Source organism: Carassius gibelio, chromosome B1 (assembly GCF_023724105.1).
Source record: "Carassius gibelio isolate Cgi1373 ecotype wild population from Czech Republic chromosome B1, carGib1.2-hapl.c, whole genome shotgun sequence".
NCBI classification, from domain to species: Eukaryota; Metazoa; Chordata; class Actinopteri; order Cypriniformes; family Cyprinidae; genus Carassius; species Carassius gibelio.
The window spans coordinates 23,257,390-23,278,938 of record NC_068396.1 but is presented as its reverse complement, the minus strand read 5'-3'; the positions used below and the strand labels follow the sequence as shown (position 1 = coordinate 23,278,938).

Here is a 21,549-nt window from a genome sequence, read left to right as displayed (position 1 = left end):
AATTCAAAATGGTTAAAATATAATTTAACCCTACTACAAAAAGCAATTTCATACAACAGCAGACTGGTAAAAATGCTCCATTTATTTTCTTGAGAAAACAACCATTATAAGTTAGATATTTACACCTTCATTGGGAAGCTCACCAAATCTCAAAATGTTAATTTAGAAATTATCATATTTACATTGTAGAAAACAAACACAAATTTACACATTGCAATCATTCTTGCCCTTAATACATATCTTTGCTCCACTTGCTCGAGATGATTTTCGGCCATGAATATTATTAGAATCACACGTTGATTTTCACATACAAATAAACATCTATTCCCCCATCCAAGCAAACTTTTTAATGCAGTAGACAAAAATAAATTTATTGATTTTTTTTTTTTTTTAATCATTGTCAACCCTATATCCCCATTTCCCTTTTCTCTCCAGTCCCATTCTTTACCCATAGTATACGGCAAAAAAAAGTGCCATTGTGCCAAAGACGAAAATAGTTCAAGGGGCAGGTTGTCACCTCAAACATGATGAAAGTCCAGTGTTAAAAAAATATATGCATTCTATTACTTGATGGACAACCTGCATTTTATAATGGAGCAGCAACAAAAGTGGTATTAGATAATTCATCTCAGCACACATTGTGCACATTCTGTGAAAGGGAAAAACATTCTGTTAGGTAGACCCCTCCAATCCACAGATTCACATGAAAAACCCATGTGATGGACACTGGGGATGAACCGATGTAAACATTGTCTTCAATGGAGAAAAAAATAAAGTTTGTTTATGATCAGAGTTCAGAGTTCTTCGGGTGATGACTAAAATTTAATGAGTCAATGTATACTGGTAAAACCTGTTGCTGTAGTCAGTGTTTATCCTTGAAGCACATTTGAGCCTGGCTCTCAAACTGCCACAATGTTGTTCATCTCCCACTTCTGCGAGCTCTTGCTGTTGTCACAGTCAGTTATATAAACTTTGTGCAAGACATCAGAGCGATCCAAGCATTTCCCTGTAGGTATATGTGTGAATCGATGTAGATCCTATGAGAAGTCAGAAGCATTGGAAAAGTTCAATCAAGAATCTATACAGCGAGGTACAAGAGTAAAGTTTGCCAACAAACACTATTAAAAAACACTATTTGTACAGTATTTATTACTACGTTTTAATCTAGTTTAGTTTGCCATATTATTTGTTCATTGTTAATACATGTTTGTTAACAACTCATTAACTAAAAGATATTATGTTTTATATTTTACTATTGTTCAAAGGTTTGGGGTCAAAGATATTAATACTTTTATTCATTGAGGTACACTAAACTTTTTTTGTAAAAAAAAAAAAAGAATAAAAAAATAAATAATAATAATTATATATATATATATATATATATATATATATATATATATATATATATATATATATATATATATATATATGTATATATATATGTGTGTATATATATATATATATATATATATATATATATATATATATATATATATATATATATATATATATATATATACACACACACACACACACACACACACACACACATATATATATATATATATATAATTATATAATTCTTAATCACTACGGAACGCATGTAATATAACATCAGGATGACTTTAGACCTGTCCGGACAACAACAGCTGCGGAGTAGCCCAGTAGCTCATGACAAACAGAGAGAAGTAACTCTGTCTAAAATGTTGTTCCGCAAGACATGTGCTGTTTAGTTTATTAATCACTAGAAAGTTACACAGTGTACCTTTAAGGACTCGTTAAATTAATCAAAAATGACTGAAAAGACTTTTACATTGTACAAATATATATATATATATATATATATATATATATATATATATATATATATATATATATATATATATATATATATATATATATATATATATATATATATATATATATATATATTAGGGCTGTCAAAAATAGCGCGTTAACGACGTTAATTAGTTGTTTGTTGTTAATTACGTCAAAATTTTTCATGCATTTCACGCATGCGCAGTGTGACAAATTATTCATGTCAGGAAAGTCTCGTCGATCTCTCAATTCTCAAGATATAAAAAAACAGCGGCGAGCGCCGCGATGAAAACACCGAGGAAGCTTAAGGTTTTACACCGTTTACTCTCAAATACATTCATGCCAAGCTCGATAAACAGAGACGACTTTGGTACGCTGGAGCTTCTTCCTGTTATAGCGTCCTGTGTTTCAAACTGCGCATGCGCAGAACGCCTACATGCAATGCAGCGAAAATTACAGCTGTTTGGAAAAGCATATGCATTTTCATTTGGTTTTACTGGCACTTGAAGCCTTCAGAACGTGAAAATATCGATCCTAAAGTATTGTGGCAGAGCAAATGAACATATCCCAAAAACAAGAGTGCCCAGAGTGCTGCTTATGTGATGGTGGAGCATGTTTGTGTTTCTGAGTTAATTCTTTCGAGTTTCTATGCATAATTTCATAGATATGTGCCTATATTTAACCACTGGTTCACCTAAAACTCTAACACTATCTGTAGTAAAATGGCATGGTTTGATATAGTGCTCAGGTAAATTTGATCTAAGTAAAAGTTAAACTTTTGAAATTCAGAAAAAAAGAACCACATATTGATGAATCAATACATAAAAATTATGTATCTGTGTCCTGTTATTTATCTTTTGGTATGCATTTCAGAAAAAAAAAATGGTTAGGATTCAGGTGTAATTGCAAATAGTGATTAATCATGATTAATCCACTGAAAATTCTGATTAATTTGATAAAAAATTTTAATCATTTGACAGCCCTAATATATATATATTCCATTCACCAAAAAATCAAATATTATGGTTTTCAGAAAAAAATATTATGCTTGATGATAATACAAAATGTTTCCTGAGCAGCAAATCGGCATATTAGAATGATTTCTGAAAACTAGTGCAATGGCTGCTAAAAAAATAGCTCTGCCATCATATGAATAAATAGCATGTTAAAATATATTCATATAGAATATTTCACAATATTGTTGTTTTTACTGAACTTTATCAAATAAATAAAGCCTTGGTGAGAATAAGATGTTCTATCAAAAACACTGAATAAAATCTCTCTGCATATAATACATTTTTAAAAATCAATAAAGATTAATGTAGAAGCATTTTTATTGTTATTTCTTCCAACCAATAAAATATTATACAACTGAAACATATTGTAAAGTGTCATATACAACTTCATTTGTGTATAGGATTTAACAAAAAAAAATAATATTACAATTGTTTTGATGTAATGAAAATTATTTATTTGTTTTAAAAATTGCAGTTTTTTTTTTTTAAATTCTGAAACCAATGCCAAAGATGGCTTGATACCTCCTGTGTCATACCTTAAAATATCTCCACTCTGTGTGCTCGTTTAAGTTGCAGTGTGTTATCATGACAGCAGTTCCGTCTCCCCCCTTTGTCAGGCACTGGTCATACTGCATGAGCTGGTTTGCGTCATTAATTCTAAAGAGCTAAAAAAAAAGGCATAAGCAAAATCAAATGGGCGTGAGAGAGGAAAACAAAAACAAAAAGCACACTAAAAAGTAAAGTACTGCTGTTAATCATTTTCCTTTACCTGATTTCCACCCATTCTATGACAAGGCCCAATTTCGACATTGCCACCATTGGTGTGGCCCATGCTGTCGATGCAGTAGCTGGTCTCAAACCCACGGATCTATTGAAAGAGAAAATGATGCCAAATACCAATATCTTTAAACCAGTTTCAACTGTTTTTCTTTGTATTGATAATATAAGCACCTCTCCCCATTCCACATTCTTTGGAGGCAGTGGGTAATGTAGAGGGATGTCATAGGCGATCTCTTCCATGAACCACTTGAAGCTCTTGCAGCGATGTTCCTCTCTGAACTTTTTTAAGCTGCTGATGTCTCCGTAGGCCAGCGTCAGTGTTTCCGGTCGACTTGCGTAGAAATAGTCTTTATACTCATCCCACCACACCTCCACCACTCGCACATAGTTCTACAAGCAGCCAAAGAGGAGAGTGGAGGTTACAGACTGGATTTAAAGTGTAAAGTATAGCTGTGAACCAGCTTTTTTTTCCAGAGTCAGAGAAGCATGTTTATAAAAAAAAGAGGGTTGAACTGACCTTAAGTGTGGGGGACGAGCCTACATGAGCTGGAGGTGGGTTTCCCTGCCAGCCCTGCAGACGGTAGATGTGCCCCACCCGGGAACATGGCACGAACAGAAGCTGCCCACCACACTGCCATATCTACACAGGACACACACACATGGCAGGGATTCAGAAAGTGTTCACGCACAAACTGCTCAAGTGGGATAAATATGCTACTTTGTGCAATTAATATTGAGGATAAAACACCCTGAAGTTTATTTTGTGATAAAGACTGTCTGTAGATTACATTACATTTCATTTTTTTTTTTTTTTTTACTATTTTACTCAAATCAATAAATGGGAATGAATTATTGATTTGAGTGAAATTGTATTACGCTATTTGTAGAGACATTTGGTAAGATTGTACAAAAGCACAGCTTTATAAGAAAAACTGAGCAGTCAAATATTGCCATTGACTAAATATCATTATTCAGAATTGATTGAATGACATGAAAGTGACAAATCAGAATCAGTATGTTGGTGTAATAGAGAAAAAAAAAAAAAAAATTGAAACAGTATGCACACTTTGGAGAAAGAAAATAAAAAATAGAGTAAAATTTAAAAAGAGCGCATAAGCAATTTAAAGTAAAAGTTTACCTTGTAGGATATCTCAAAGTTTTCTCCTCCCCAGATCTGAAGGCCTGGATCATAGAGGCCCAGCTCGAAGAAGAAATCTCTCTCTATTGCGAAGAGTCCTCCAGCCATCGCAGGAGACCTGATACACATATTTACCTGTCAGGAATGTTCCCCCTTTACATTTCACACACATACAGTATTGTATTTTAGAACACTACTACAAAAGGCCTTGTTTAGACTGGCAGGAAAACTGAAATTCATTTAGTGTTTTTTTTGTTGTTGTTGTTGTCATATTTTGATAAGCTTTATGTTTTTTTTTTTTTTTTTTTTACCAATATTCTAATAATAATAATGTGTGTTTGTTTTGCCACATGTAAAGTGAGTTTGAACAGTCTAAACAACACATTTTAAAATCAAATTCATGAGGTGAAAAAAAAAAAAGAAACCAAAGAGACACCAAAACAAGCAGTAAAAAGTTGTCATACTTATAAATAAAAAAGAATTCCCATTTAAATAGAAATGCTTATGTTTTGTCTCAGTGCCTTTAAACGGTGGCCATAATGTACAACACAACAAAATCTCCATAACACAATGAAATTGTCACAACAGTTTTGCTGTGTTGCGACTTGTTTCCGTTGTGTTGTGCTAATTTCGCTGTGTTACGGTTTGTTTCCGTTATGTTGTGATTATTTCGACAAAATCTCCATAACACAAAGAAATTGTCACAACAGTTTTGCTGTGTTGTGGCTTGTTTCCATTGTGTTGTGGTCATTTCGTTGTGTTATGGTTTGTTTTGTGTTGCGCTAATTTTGATGAAATCTGCGTAACAGAATGAAATTGTCACAACAGTTTTGTGCTGTTTTGGCTCGTTTTCGTTGTTTTGTTTAAATGTTTTTTTGTTAAATTCTTTGTTTTGTACTAATTCCGTTGTGCTGCGATAATTTAGACGAAATCTCCATTACACAAAGAAATTGTCACAACATTTTTTTGCTGTATTGTGGCTTGTTTCGATTGTGTTCCAACTTGTTTCTGTTGTGTAGCATTAAACTGCTTTTGAAAACTTTATTGCAGAGAAGCGGACATAAACTGCATATTATAACACTGTAAAAGAAGTTAAAGTAAAAATGTAAGTAGCATACACATTTTCCCATTTGGTGACTAGGAACATGCACTTGGGCACGCTTATGCCACGTCACTACCACAGGTGAGATAAGTTTGCAGACACAGCAGAATGGAGACAGCATGCAAAGAGAAGCAGAAACAAGGTCTATGAGTCATTAGTTTAGTAGTTCTAGTAGTAGTGACTCTACCAGAACAGCCATGGTCGAGTCATAATATCTGAAGTATTTCGTTTTTTTGGTATTTTTTATGCTCTTACTGTACAGCACTTTGGACAGCAGCTGCGGTTTTAAATGTGCTTTAGAAATAAATTTTGCCTCGCTAAAATCACTTCATTGTGTTATGACCACTTCATAGCAGTTAGTATACCACTTTAGCACACGGTGGAAAGTATTTAATGAGTGTCATAAGAGCCAAACTGATAAAGAAGCAAAAATAGGCAGACCACCACCAGTGTTTATAAGTGAGAATCAAGGTCTCTCCAATTATGTGTATTGTGGTCAGCCCTAATCAGCTCAGGATTATGGCTCTAAATTACCGATAGGGCTCAGTTCTAGTAAGTCTCTTCTGCTTCTCCCTGCTAGTCAGAGGCACGCGTTTCCAAAGCATGCTCCAGTCCCATGCTCCTCTGGCAAAGCCATCCTCGTCTCCGCCTGCCTGGGCCTCGATGGTGAAAACCTTGCCATTAATAGCATCTATGAGAGGCACTGTGCACACCGTTCTAAACATGTCCACAGAGGATGGAGGAGATGCAAGCAAACATGGACATACATACACACACACACAGACAAGGAGACGGGGGAGACAAAACAAGAGAGAGACAGAATGGGTTTAATGATCATGCTTATGGGAGGGTGGAAGTTTACCGATAAGGCTCTGTCTTATGCTTTCTCTTAGCCTTCTCCCTGCTGCTGAGAGGGACTCTTTTCCACAGGAGGCTCCAGTCCCAGGCGCCTCGCGCCAGACCGTCCTCATCCCCTCCCTGCTGTGGCTCTATGGTATAATCATTGCCGTCTATGTAATCTATCAACGGTACTGTGCAGACCGTTCTGCAACATTAACACAACATACATTTAGGTTAAGATTTAAAAAAGAAAATAAAACATACCTGGGTAGTACATTAGAAATATATATATATTTTTTACAGAAATTATATTTTATATTAATATTCGAATAACTTTTCCAGATAACTAACAACATGTGGTTCAACCAATAAACAGAAACATGAAACATGATTATTTCATAGATGAGACCATTGCAGTGCAGAAACTTGACATTTTGATGACAATACAAATGTTCAGACTGTACGTCGTGGTGCAATTTATAATATATCACTTGAAAAATATAAAAAAATTTAACTTGTACAATATTTACAAACATAACTGATCAATGATGTGAACACTCATCTGTAGGTGCAAGGAAAACATTTTAGGTTACACCACATGACCTTTTCAGAGTCGTCCAATTTAAAACTTTTTATTTAAAGAATTGTATAAGATTTTTCATAATTATGAAATCAGCATGAATAGGAAAATACACTTCTAGAACCCAGCACTTGCATTTTAAACTAAATTAAACTTATTTATAGAGTAAATAATCTCCTCGAAGTCTCTTTCAGCGGGCACAAATCATCTTACAGCTTAAATCATACCGATCTTTTGAAATGGGGGCCACAAGCGGGGCGTACCAGTTCACCCCAACTTCACAATGAGCATCGAGGTAGATCAGCACCTTAGGAAAGAACCATAGTGTGACAAACAAATCACATTTATGTGTAGACCCATTAAACAGTATGTTGACAATTGGGCCCAAACCTGTCCCAGAGTGGCTTTGCGGGCTCCTATGCTCCTGGCCTGGATCAGACCCTCTCTCTTCTCATTGCGGAACAGTTTGACCAAACCATTCCATTGCTTTATGTAGTCCTCCAGCCTCTCTTTAAGATGAACTAATGAGAGAGAGAACACATGCAAACAAGAACAAAAACTGTCAGAGCACATATACACACACACACACACACACACACACACACACACACACACACACACACATATATATAATCTAATGTACTGCATTAGCACCATGGCAATACGGCATGAGCGATATAACGTGCAGAGGAAAAAATTCCAGGTTTCTGCCTGCACATATTAATTATAGCTTGCTTGCTCAGTTGTAAAAGAAAGTTTTTGGCGAATTGCTCACACCTACATAATTACTATAGCAACCAGTGTACATATACAATACATTGATTATACCAGAGCAAGTGGATCCAATTTGACCACTTGCAAAAAAACAGTGTAGACAGTCAGCCCTAAAGATTGCATTTGAAAAACAAATCGAAACCGTGTGCGGTATCAACAAAGTTTTACTGACCTTTATTACTAAATGCATGAAACATTCTGAGCCTGTACGCCCTTTATTGATTCTTATCGGCTAAGTCTGCAGCACTGCATTCATTCATAGTTCCCCAGTGAGCGATCTCTTAAAGAGTAATGATCTCTATTCAGTAACAGACTGCTTGCTCCATATTAATGAACAAGTGCCCGGCATTAGTCTTCAGGCAGACCGCCTACAGTTTGAGGCAACGATATGTCTCTTTCACTTAGGAGTGCAGAATAGACTCTCTAGAGAGGGGCATCAAAACTAAAACATGCTTCACTTTCTTAATAGAGATGTTCCGATACCCTTTTTCTCTTCCCGATACCGATTCCGATACCTGGGCTCAGGGTATCGGCCGATACCGAGTACTGATCCGATACCTGGGTGTGTATCTGTATATACAGCTGTATATACTACTAGCCCTGTGTAAATTGCTAGAATTCTTTTTATGGTGTGCTTCAGACAGATCCCTCAATAAAACATGAACAAATACATGGTGAACTACTGTATTTATTACAGTATTTTTATTATCTAACATGAATTTGACAGTATTATTTATTTTCATATGCAAAAAAGAACTTCAAATGCAGCCAAAAATCTAACACCGCAAACTAAAAAAGGTATTTAAGTTTTACAATATAACTGTATAAAAAAACTGCAACAAATAAGTCTAGGAATATAAAAAAAGATCTATTAATCAGATAATCTCTTTACAACAAAACAAGTAAAAAACAAGCAACCATCTAGGCATAATTATTATTATTATAGAGACATATTATTATTACTGTAGGCTACAACAGTAGCTTTATATATTGTCAATTTACTCATGTAAACCAAACATTTATTTTAATGGGCTGCCATGAAGATCTTTGAGTGTCTGTGTTTATGATATGACAGTATTCTCAAATGAAACGGTAAATTCTCATGAAGTGACGGTTTATGCGTTCGTGTCCTCATGACACACAGCAGAGACTACAAAACAGCGAGCTCTCGCGCATCTGTGCCAGTCACCCACAGAGATGTAGATTTTGCGGGAGTAATATTTAAATAGTATTTTGTAGTTTAATATTCACAGACACTAGTATATATTCGGCTACTGTCTGGAGCCCTGCGCTTTGACTTACACGGAAGCGACTGAACGCAGCTGCCGGTACTGAATATACTTGAGAGTCTGTAACTACCGGTACTACAGAGACATACTGCTAACCACTGATCTATAATATAGTAGCGGCTTCACTGTCTTTTGGCAGTTTAGAATGTGATGAGTGATCCAGTCATATATAGATCAGGGCTGCTAACGCGTTTTCATTTCTTCTTCGCTGCTCTAAACAGGGGTTGCTTGTGGCAACACAGCACAACTTCCTGTGTTTTCAATGCATTTTGAGCAGCGAAGAAGAACCGTGCAGCAGTTAGGCAAAGCTTGCGGTCATAACTAGGTATTTTTTAAGAAAATGGTATCGGATCGGTATATGGGTTCATGTACTCGCCGATGCCGATGCCAGAATTTGTTGTGGTATCGGAGATATTTCCGATACTAGTATCGGAATCGGAACAACTCTATTTCTTAAACCTGAAAAAACAGTAACTGCTCAAAGACAGTGATACACATAAATCATAGAGTATCTTGAAAACCGAGGACCACCAAGCAGCAGCAAAAAAAAAAAAAAAAAAAAAACATTCTGTAGTCATATTTAGGAGAATTTCATCATAAATATCTTAATTTGTGTTGAGAAGATCTATGAAGGTCTTACAGGTTTGGAACAACATAAGGGTGAGTAATAAATCTGTTATATTGAGTCAACATGAAATAAATAAATAATAGTAATATTTAGGGGTGACCCCAAATAGTCAACGATTCGATGCTACGATTCGAGGAGCCTGATTCGACTACCAATCTCACAGTCCAATATTCACGGGGTGTTATTGATTATGCCATTCTGACTATATGGGGGAGCTCAAATGTCTGATTTCACATTGAACTTGCGGTTTTCTCCCAATAAGTTAATATGCAGCCTATTATGATTAAGACATGAATAATAATCTGAAAAGAAAGAAGCTTCAAATAAATATTTTAACTGTCACTCACATTTTTGAACATTGACTTTGTAGTGCACGATCCAAACTTAAATTTTTATAATTCATGAATGAAAATATTTTGTAACATGATATTGATGTACCATTTACATGGAAATGCAATGTCTGATTTTAAAATGGGTTTCAAAGGATGAATTTTGAGATTTTAAGTTTTCAGTTGATATATAACTTCTGATGATTTCTAAAATGTGATAAGAGAAAAAGGCAACAAACAAGTCTTCTTTTTTAAACAAAGGTCAAAACTCCAGTTATAATTTAGATTTTTGAGGGTGCACTCTTGTCATAAATTAATCGATTACTTTTCCTACATATTTTTAGCAAAAAACACTGGTAAAATATATATTTAGGAGTCTTAGACCTTTCCAACGATATATAGTTTGTCAAGATTAGATTAAATTGTTATATAGTGAATGTAGTAAATGTAGGCGTCCCACAGAGCGGACGGGTGACAGTTAACAGGTTAAAGTGGGTGAATAAATCCAACCACCCCTATAGATTTATGTTACACTTTTCATAATCCATGACCGACAGAGGAGCATTCTCATAAAACACTGTGAATTTTTTTGAGTTTAGCTGCTGTTTCTGCACATTGTTTCATGAAGAACGCGTCCACAAAATGAGTTCATTCAGAGCCCCGCAGATATGTTCATGTGCATTCGGGCTCATTTTGCAGATATCCTAGAAGTATTAATATTAATGTTATGTTGTATAAATAACAAAGCATATTCTATATGAAATTATGAGTTTAATTCCATTGATTAAAAACGTGCTATCAACTGTGAAACTCTACTGGTCATCTTCAGCGCGTGCCCCTCAAAACAGAAATGCAGAACATTAATAACTACTGTCATATAGGCTAACTTTATAATGAGAGCACTACTGTAAAAATGTTGAAGTTTGGGTTTCGCTGACGTTTAGTGTTAACTGTTTTAACATTATTTACCCCGTTTGTATCTGCGAGGCATTTGTTACACATTTCCCCAGTTTGTGTTAACATCAGTAATTATGGCTGTCCAATGTCTGACTTGACTCAATGTGTTTTGCCCCGCCCCCAAACATATTCGACTATCAATCGAATATCTGCAAGATTCTAAAAATTCCGATCCGACTATGAAAATCCTTAGTCGGGGACCCCCCTAGTAATATTATTTATATTTGAATAAAATAAGGCCAGTATGTGTGCTGACTTTAAAAAAGGGACAATCACAGAGTACACACATGCTAATGTAGAGTGTTTGATGAAGAAATGAAAACAATTTTCACACTACCTTTGTTACTAAAGTCATCTATCATGACGATCTCAGCCAGGTATTTCCTTGGGGTTCTTTTGATGACGCTGTGCACCGTCCTCATCAAGGTGGACCAGCCCTCATTATGGAAGACAATGATCACACTGGAGGTGAGGAGGTTTTCATCATAGTGCCAGTATTTACACCTACAGACAAATATACATCGTTATAAAGCACACTATTTTGGAAGTCAATGCTGTTGTGGAGTTGATCTCATGGTGTTCACTTGCACACACAGTATAGCATGCATTAGAGGTAGAGTCTTACACACTTGCATCCACCTCCATCCTGTGGAAGCAATTGAATTTGTGAGACAGGAAACAGCAACTTTGCACACTGTTTCCTCTTTATAAAGGGAGAGCAATGCCCAACACACACTTCCTCATTCTATTTCTAAGCTCGAAATTAAAGTTTCTTTATCAAGTTTCATTCATTTGCAGCAGATAACTGACAGTTGTGTGCAGGACTGGAGAAGACATTTTGTTTAATCAATCTTATTTTTAAAGAGTTACAGTAGAAATATATAGGTAATTGGAAAAATATTAAATTTCACGCCTACTTGAGCTATGAAATTTAAGAATAAGCTAAAAAAAAGCATAATAATTAAAACTATCTTGGCTTTGTTTGTAGACTCCAGGTGGGTTATTTGCACTAGGGTATATATAGTGCAAACAGAAGTTTTAAAGTAAAAGCTTGAGGAGCTTACAAAACAGAAAATTGCTGTCTAAAGTAAATAGGATATAGATCTGCCTAAGCTAAGCCTATGCATGTAATATAGGCTTGATTAAACTCATTAGATGTTGTAACAAACAAAACATTTCCTTCCCAAAACCAAAAAAGAAGAAAAAAAAAAAGGTTTCCTGTCTGCAACATACTGCAGGCAATAATTTTTTCTTATGGCAGTTTAACCTCTTTTAAAATCAGATGTAAGTGCCATGTAACGCAAGTCATAAGGTATAACTCGTATTGCATAGCATGGTAAAGCCACTCAACTGGAAGAGCAACTCACTCCCGTGACATTCAGTCTCGATGGAGATCAGGGTGTGCTGCACTACTCAAAAACAAGCTGCCACCATAAAATGCTAATGCTAAATGTTCATCACTGGTGGTGGATGAGGGATTCCCCCTTTCATTTAAAGCGCTTTGTGTGCTTAGAAAAGCGCTATATTAATGTAAGGAATTAGTATTCAAACCACAGCGATTCATGCTATTTACTTACATGTTTTAGCTAATTTTATCAATGAATCTCTGAAATAATATTCAGTCGTGACGTCAATTTGTAGGCCAACTCAGAGGGCTAATTTCATCATGTGCTATAGATTTTCTATTGAGTTATCTGAAAACCAGTTTTGGATTTGTGTAAAATATGATCTTGATGAGATAACTGGAAGAGACTTTCATATTTTGTTCTAGAATATAAATTACAAATGTGAGTTTTAAGTGCTTAAGCTGCTAAGAAGTTACTATAGAAGAACTACAAATGCTGTCAGAATCAAGAAGCACAAAAGCCACATCCTTGTAGTGGTTGAAGTCTTTATTTAGCAAGCTAGCTTTGAAATTCAAAACAAGGGTTAGTTAGGGTCTCTCTAGTAATGGCAGTGCAGTTAACCTGATTTTATTTAGCCTAAATTAAAAAATAAATCTCAAATTGATGTCCATTTAAGGGTAGAAGTGTATTCTGACAGTTTCTTTAAAGGCTGGAATATGTTATATATGTGATTGATTAACTGGAGACTTTAAATGCATGAAACAAAAGGGTGTATAATTTCATGTGTTTCCCTTCATGTCCCAATGTGCGATGTCGTTTTAACGACTGCCTCAAAAATCCAGTTTGCGCCAACAAACAAAGATATCAGACTTAAAATGACAAAATGATTCGCTGTTAACATGCTTCAGCGTGTTTGTCTCATGAGGAAGGCATGAGTAGATTATAAACGGAAGCAAATCCTCACTTCAGAGAAAACACTGACATCTTCAGACAAAAGTTGGTAACACTTTGTACACTCATTAACAATTCATTATCTCAAAAGAAAATACAACCAATGCAAATGCTCTAATGTAATCATGTTATGGTTTAAATCAGCATAATTAAGTCTGAGAGAGATACATACATCTAACAGACCTGGGCCTGTATTCATGAAAATTCTTAACACAAAAGAGTTGCTCCTAGAAAGAAAATTATTTCCTCTTAAAATTAAAGAAAAGATCTCATTAAAGAAAAACGTAATCCAGAAAACATCTTAATCCTTAAAAGAGGGTCTAAAAATGTTAGGAGTATGGACGAGGACTTTTAAGAGACTTTTAATTTGCATATTAATGTGTGTTTGGGGCAACATGTAATGAAACAATAAGTGTAATAATGGGAGTAACAATTGACAAGATAATAATATATAATATTTCATAGAATACTGAAATATAATTTATTTTCCTGTTCATTTGTTATGTCTCCCAAAATGCGTAATAAACATGCTTTTAGCTCAGTTGTCTTCATGTGAGGACATGCATGAAATCAATGTCCTGTTTCATAACAGAAAGTCATATTTTGATTTGAAACCCCAGAACATCTTTTTCCTGAGATGTTGATTTATGACACACAAATAAAAAAATGAGACAGATATAAATGATAATTACAAACTATTATCATATTTCCATGAGAGTGTCACTAAATTAATTTCAGACATTTTTGAAAACCAAGGAGAGGGAGTGGTCATGGTGAAACTGTGGCATGTACAGTCTCAGAGAAATTCACAAAAACATAATGTCCTCATATGAGACTGCAGGATCTTAAGAGGTTCTTTAGCGGAGGAGAAAATGAGGAAACACGAAGAGGGAGAAGAAATGTTGCACAATGCATGACAGTGAGTTAATAAGACGCTATTAGATCGTGCAGGAATCATGTTTGTCTTCTCTGACACCGTGCAGAAATGCCATAGCACCACAAGTGACAGAAATCACTACATTAACTACATTAACAGGTTTTGCAACTGGAAAAATGCAACTATGCAGCAGTGATGATTCAGGTCTATCACAACCTTCTACAAGCAAAGTGAAAACACAGAGCACTTTCAGAACTGTTTGTGTTGCTATTCAATTCCTATAAAATACGATAAGTACTACAGCATGGTAAATAAAAATAAATGTATATTTATACATAAATAATGTGTGTGTGGGTGTGTGTGTGTGTGTGAGAGAGAGAGAATAGAATTCTAAAATGTAATTTGTTCTACTTTTTAAATGTATATACATGAATGTTTCTGTTGCATATATATCGGTTCTAAATTCAATTTAAACACTATGCTTTGGGAACACATTGTAAGCACTGTCATGCCAATAAAGCACATACTGAATCGAATTGAATAGAATTGAGAGAGAGAGAGAGAGACAGAGAGAGAAAATGGTAAAACAGCAAAAATGACTTGTAATTTCAAAGTGAAGGCTTATTAAAGACCATACTCTTAAAAGAGCTCTTTTATTTCCTTCTTGGACAACCAACCAATCACGGTCTTCAAAAGACCATGTCATAGCTAGCAATCAGGTCAGCCCCGCCTCCTCACGAAGATTAAAGTTTTATGCTGAGTCCCAATTCACATACTATCCGTCCTAAATAGTATGCGAAACTAGAATTAGTATGTCCGTAGTATGTTGAAAAGAGTATTCCAAAGATACCCGGATGGTCTATTATTTCCGAATTTTTAGAATTCGAAGTGCAGATCAATGCACACTCTAAGTGCTAATATTGCCCACAACCCATTGCGTGCGGGAGGGAGGAGCTTTGCAATGATGTAAACATGGCAGCCGGATGCAGCAGCGGAGATGCGCCCTCAGCTTTTAAGTGTAAGAATTCAAATGTTTAACCCTAATTAAAGTTATATTTTATTGTCTCATAATATTATTGGGTTTATGTTGTGCTAAAAAAGTACCGTGTTTATCTTGTAGGGTCCGATGAAGATACTGAGCGCCTCATTAACTGGCGCATTGCCAATGATGCCCTTTTCACAGGAAAAAGAAACTTGGTAGAAGAACACATTGTAAAATGTATTGTGAAAAAAAAAAACGATGAGAAAAAAAGATGGAAATAGTAAATAAAATGTTATTGGACATACAGAATGAATGAAACATTAACAGTTGTGGTGTGCGTACTAGGCAACCACGTTGTCGTTCACGTTGCATGACGTCATCGAAGTATGTCCCAGAACGTGCATACTCTTTTGCTACACACTCAAAAGTATGTACTTTTTCCTCACAAAAAAAGTACATACTTTTAGGTCGTAGTATAAGTAGGCGAATTGGGACTCAGCACTAGTCTTTTCCTCACTCAGAGTAGTTCTCAGGTTGATCCTGAATCACTTTTTTTTAAGCAAAGACTACTAGTAAGAAAATGTAAGTAAATCTAAGAGCTCTCTGAGAGCTTGAGGATTTTTGAAATTTTGAAAGGGCCATTTACCGACAAATAATGAAAATGCCACCAAAGATCAGTGCAGGTCGTTCTGTTTCCAGTAACATTTACCTTTACACCTTGCCTGTACCAAAGAACAGCAGTGCACATTGTTTCAGCCCTGACTTGGATCCAGTCACTATCGAGGGTTTGATTTCACCAGGAAGAAGCGATTTTTAGCAAGCTAGCATCAAAATATGTAACAGTGATATTACAACGCAGCTGAATGAATAAGCATGATGGAGTTGAACTGATTTGAATGACCTGGATTTATTTATTTGTTTAATATAGAATTTTCCACATTTATATAAATTCAAAAAATAAATAAATAAATATGCTGGTCAAGTTCAATACAATTTTCATGAATAGTATTAGTTATAATATTTTGTCAGAATATTTTGCCATCATTTACTCTCCCCTGTGTCATACTAAAACTGTATGATTGTGTAACATAAAAGAAGATATTCTGAAGAATGCTGGTAAAATAACAGTGTATTGTGTAATGTTGATAAAATTATGATCATGTATTTTTCAGGTCCCTTTAAAACCCATCCAAAACAGGCTCTTTGCAAAAGGAGTGGCACGGACTACAATGCCATAAAACTGCAGTAATGATTAAACAGCTGATGCTGCATGTTGTTGACAAATGTGAGGTGCGACCATTTTATAATTATGTCAGAAAAGAAATCCTGTTAAACCGTGAGTTGGCATCCAAACTGTATGACCTACAGGGGTCAGATATGAAGTTAGTTAAACCTGCTGTTAAAGCCTGAGGTCAGTTCTGAAGCTGTACAAATTTATAAAGCAGTCTAAGGCAGATAATCCAGCTTTCCAGCTTGAAGGGAGATAATGAGAGAGACTAAAGCTTATCATTCAGCTGTGACGTGGCCAAACAACATTTTGGTGGCCGAATTATGGGCATAATGCCGATTCTATTTAACATCTGGAGCATTATAGAGTACAGCACATTATCTTTTGAGTACTAACTGCCCTCTGAATGAAAAGTGTATGAAATACAACCATTAATGTACTGGAACACAGTACACTTTTTCTATCAGAAGGTACTTCCAAGCTACTTCCACGTCCCATGGTGTTACATCATGAAAATTATGATTTTTTGATGCTCCCATGAGCATTATAAATTTGTCTTTTTTGTTAGTGGGAACTAAAAAGAAAAAAAGAGAAACGACATGGCTAAAGAAGCAGGTAGTTTGTCATCTACTATGCCACTGAAACAGCTTGTTTACATTTTTTTTATTTCTGGGTGTGATCACAAAAATAACTTGGAAAGCAAACATTTCAGACCAGAATGTCTATAGTTTGTGCGGCCTGAGCATCTTAAAAAAACTTGGAGTAATTATTAATCATATATATATACACATATATACATACACACACACACACACACACACACATAAACTGTAGTCAAACACGCTAAAACAAGAGAGGATCATTCGGTTAATATCTTGTGAAACAAACAGCCTTTAAAAACAATGCATCATAAAAAATACTCATACTCACTCTTCGTGTCGCAAGTCGCTGATGGTTCGATCCAGAGAAATCATGTCGCTGGCTACCATATTAAAGCCAAATTCCTTGATGCTGGCCTGAACAGAATCTTTGTACTCCGCTCCCAGTACGAATGCTTTGCTGCCCTCACCCGGTCCACCCTGGACTCCCTGAGGCTCAGGCTCCTTAGGCTCAAAGTTGCCCAGAATTCCTTTCTTCAAAACAGGTTCACTATACACATTGGTATGAGGCTTGAAGGTGATATATTGCTTCTGGATGTCATTCTGTTGGTTTTGGGCTTTGAATGCAGGGTTTGGCTTGTCACCATTTTTCTGGCGGATAGACTCCAGATCGACCTCAACTCCTTCGACGTGGGGCCAAGGAACAACCGGCTTGAACTGGTCAGCCATGTCATTGTTGGGAAGGTTGGGCTGCAAGAGTTTACCAGCATCTCGTCCTGCCTATGAAATGAGACACTTTTTTAATATATAAAAACGTTTGTGTCTTTCATTTTGAAATCCACTTGAAATCCACAAGGAGCACTTGATTATCCATACTTTGAGAAATCATGTTAAAATGTGAACAATTATGCTACATCCGGCTTAAATAAAAGTTTATTTGTCCATCTCTCAATCATCACTGTATTGTGTTGCATTGTTTTGCCCCACAATAAAAACTACAGAACTTTGATCATAAAATATCATCAAACAAAGACATATAAATTGGGCAATACAGATAGATAGCTGATATGCATGTGCATTTTATCTATGATGTCTCACACAGTCATAAAAATCTCACCGATTTACATTACAAGCTGAATATCATAAATGTTGACCATATAATGCAACTAAGTGCATATTTTGTTCAGTTTGAGCCACAAAAATGACCATCCTCAAGTATAAGCTACATAGTCTCGATATCCTACTTCATCAGCCTAATGTATCAAATAATACTCAAGAAACATGTATGTTTTTACGATTTTGTTTTGATATGTTGTATAAAGGTTCAATAAACATTTACTTACAAAATATAGATTCTGACCATTATAGGCCATGTGCAAAGACCGACACAAGCCAACATTTACATAAGAAGTTATTATGCAAAACATAGCCTAAAGAGAGATTTTAAACAAAGAGACTCTAATAATATATGATCTGTGCAAATAAATCCAACGTTAACTACAATGCCAGAATGTGAAGCCAAGGTAAACAAGATAGAAAATTGAAAAAATCTGCGAAGTGTGCCACGTGTCAGTGTGCACACACACTTCTATACGCATTTCTATACAATTTCTTGTGTAAGTAACGGAATTGTGTTTCGGTGTATATTAGTTATTGTCGAGTTGATATTCGGCCTTTAACTTAGTCGGTAAGCATATCGACCCCTATTCAATCTCGAAGACCCCTTTGATCCATAATCAGTACTGAAACAGCAAACCATCTAGAAAGAACACCGGAAATAATCACATTTTGCTTGAAAACATATGCTTTTTATGTGATTTTACATTAAAAAAATGCGTGTCTCAAATGAAGAACCAGTAACTACAAAAACGACCTTCCGGGTTTCCACTGAATTTGACACTTGTCAGGATGTAGAAAGCGACATTTAGCTCTCCATGCTAGCAGCATACAGCCATATCTCCGTGGTTTAGTTCACGTGAATGGAAACGCATGTTTAGTTACATTTTGGGATGAATATAAACGTCTGTGTCTGTAACAATTCATCGGTCACTCCTCGCTGCTCATCTCCATGACAACCGCAGCAGTTAGCATGCTAATCATCATGCTAGCCGAGCCCGCCGAATACTAAGACGGTGATATTAACAGCACTATGAAAACACTAAGATAACTCAAGAGCATTAAAGAGATAGTTTACCAGTACGCCAGCAAACGGGTTATCGTCGACTCCTTTCGGTGTCAGCGAAGACCAAAGCAAAACCAGCCCCAAAAACGTGCCGATGACCAGTAGACTTCGAAGGATGAATCCAACTTTTAACCTCATTTTGGAAAATTAGTTGACAAATAATAAGAAAGTAAGAAAAAGGAAAGCCAGCGCAAATAAATAAACACTCCGCAGCCTGTATGGCCACATCGAGTCCCTCCCTCTCTGTTTCTTTTTCTCTCTCTCTCTCTCTCCTCGTTCCTTTATTCAATTAAACTCCCACTTGTCCTCTTTATGACTGACTGAGTCACGAAAATACAGTGCTACAGAAAAAGCAATCAGGTGTGCGAGTGCGTGCGCGCGCCACACAGCCATGAGATCTGAACACACGGATGTGTGAATGAACACACACGGACATGCGTGATTGATTGATAGGAAATAAAAGGCCCGTCGAGATGGTCACATCGAGATGTGCAGGGTGGTGACGTGTAATGGAGACTTCCACAAATGTCGCTGGATTTGCGTCTACAGGCACAAGGCACAACTATCGCAAAAGATTTTGTGCCACGCACGCATGAATGCTTTTTGTTGTTGTTGGTGGTGGTGTTGTTGTTCTTGTTGTTGCTCCCGAGGAGACCGAAATATAAACGGCTGTTAGTTCTGGATGACTTAAATTCTTACAGGCAGAGCTGGGCAGTGGCTGATCCATGCAATCTGGATTACGTAATCAGTCTCCAAAATGTATGCACTTGGTCTTAGATTTAAATTACATTTTAAAATACTCGTAGTCAGACTACAGTTACTTTTATGGGTTACATAATTATTGTTTGCACAATAACAATAATTGACTAATAATTGATTGATTTTTCATCTTTTAAATGAATGTGGACTTTCAAACAGGGATCAGCCATTAGTCAGGTAACCACACAGCGTTTGACCACTAGGTTTATATATATAAAAAAAATCAGGATTAGGAAGTGTTTCAACTTTGGATCAACTACTGATGAATATATATGAGGATCTATATAGATAGATAGATAGATAGATAGATACAAGATATCCCAAAGATAGATATAGTTTGGGAATCCTTGACATAATACAATGTTTAATGCACTTCATGTTGTTTATAACAACAAATGGAATATATTTTCTTTCTCTTTGTGTTTTTACATCAATATGGTACAATTATCCTTTTAATAGCAATATAAAAAAATCGAGATAGGTCAAAGGTAATTTAAAATTAATATAGAAGTGATTATATTACCTAAAATGTGTAATGTGATGGATTATGTCACTAACTACAATTTCTGTCATGTAACTTGGAATCAGTTATAGACTGCAATTTGTAAGTTATATCTAGCTCTGGTTATGGGTTGTGTTTGTGTTCAAACAGGTATCTAAAATCCAGTATCAGATCAGTGCCATCTGGTGGGAGAAATAATAAATATATTGTTTTATGTATTGCATCTTTTTCTTATGACTGGCTTTGTGTATAATTCTTTGGCAATATTGTATGTTAACACAATCATATAAACACAATCATATAAATATAGTATACTTTAAATTCAAAAAAGGGGAAGAAAAATAAATCATATTCTCCATGCATAACCTGTATAACCTATATAGCTCTCTATAGGGCTGTTTTATGCATTAACTTGTAAGTCTATTTTCAAATAGCACTTAATTTTATTGGGTTTTGCATTTGGATATTATATTTAGACATCAAATACTATTTCATCATGGCTGATTTGTAGATTGTTCTGTATTTTCCAATTTCCCATTAATATAGCAGTCATTTGTGTACTCTGAACACCACGTGTGACAATTTTTTTAAAAGATAATTTAGCCTTTTATAATCCTTTTTATGTTTTTGTCTCTGTGTGTTCATTTATCAAGTGTCACAGAGTAACCAAGTTTCATAACATTTTGATGAAGTCTAAATGAATGAAGACTAAAAAATCCTCTTTTTTTCCTGAGTATATCTTCTATGTATTTAACTACGTATTTAATTGTAAACACAATCAAATGCAAGCAAGGCATAAAGTACAAAACTGCAAATAATTTAGGGCGATCTGGTCTCGTTTTAAGGGGTTTATTTTGCTATAATTATTATTT

At 35.5% G+C, this 21,549-nt stretch overlaps 1 protein-coding gene across 2 annotated transcripts; it reads right to left on the bottom strand.

The window, feature by feature from the left end:
• Positions 1 to 61: 61 nt before the first annotated feature.
• On the bottom strand, positions 62 to 19,861 carry LOC127948540 (N-acetylgalactosaminyltransferase 7-like). 2 transcript variants are annotated; one of them, XM_052545017.1, is made up of 12 exons: positions 19,429 to 19,861; positions 17,566 to 18,014; positions 11,589 to 11,755; positions 7,665 to 7,795; positions 7,502 to 7,581; positions 6,717 to 6,899; positions 4,753 to 4,870; positions 4,132 to 4,254; positions 3,786 to 4,004; positions 3,604 to 3,702; positions 3,371 to 3,499; positions 62 to 1,037 (listed from the first exon to the last, which is right to left on the bottom strand). In XM_052545017.1, exons 1-12 carry the CDS (start codon positions 19,552 to 19,554, stop codon positions 900 to 902), a joined length of 1,962 nt encoding a protein of 653 aa, XP_052400977.1. In that variant the 5' UTR covers positions 19,555 to 19,861; the 3' UTR covers positions 62 to 899. The 2 variants fall into 2 exon arrangements, with proteins under 2 accessions (XP_052400977.1, XP_052400976.1); XM_052545016.1 differs by lacking the exon at positions 6,717 to 6,899 and adding an exon at positions 6,389 to 6,571.
• Between the last annotated feature and the right edge of the window lie 1,688 nt (positions 19,862 to 21,549).

Excerpts from the sequence above, each read along its gene's own strand:
- LOC127948540 (XM_052545017.1), bottom strand. The coding sequence starts at position 19,554 with ATGAGGTTAAAAGTTGGATTCATCCTTCGAAGTCTACTGGTCATCGGC. Across the intron at positions 11,756-17,565 it reads AGCGACTTGCGACACGAAGA|GTGTAAATACTGGCACTATG; the intron begins GTGAGTATGAGT and ends ATTTGTCTGTAG. Across the intron at positions 7,796-11,588 it reads AGATGACTTTAGTAACAAAG|TTCATCTTAAAGAGAGGCTG; the intron begins GTAGTGTGAAAA and ends CTCTCTCATTAG.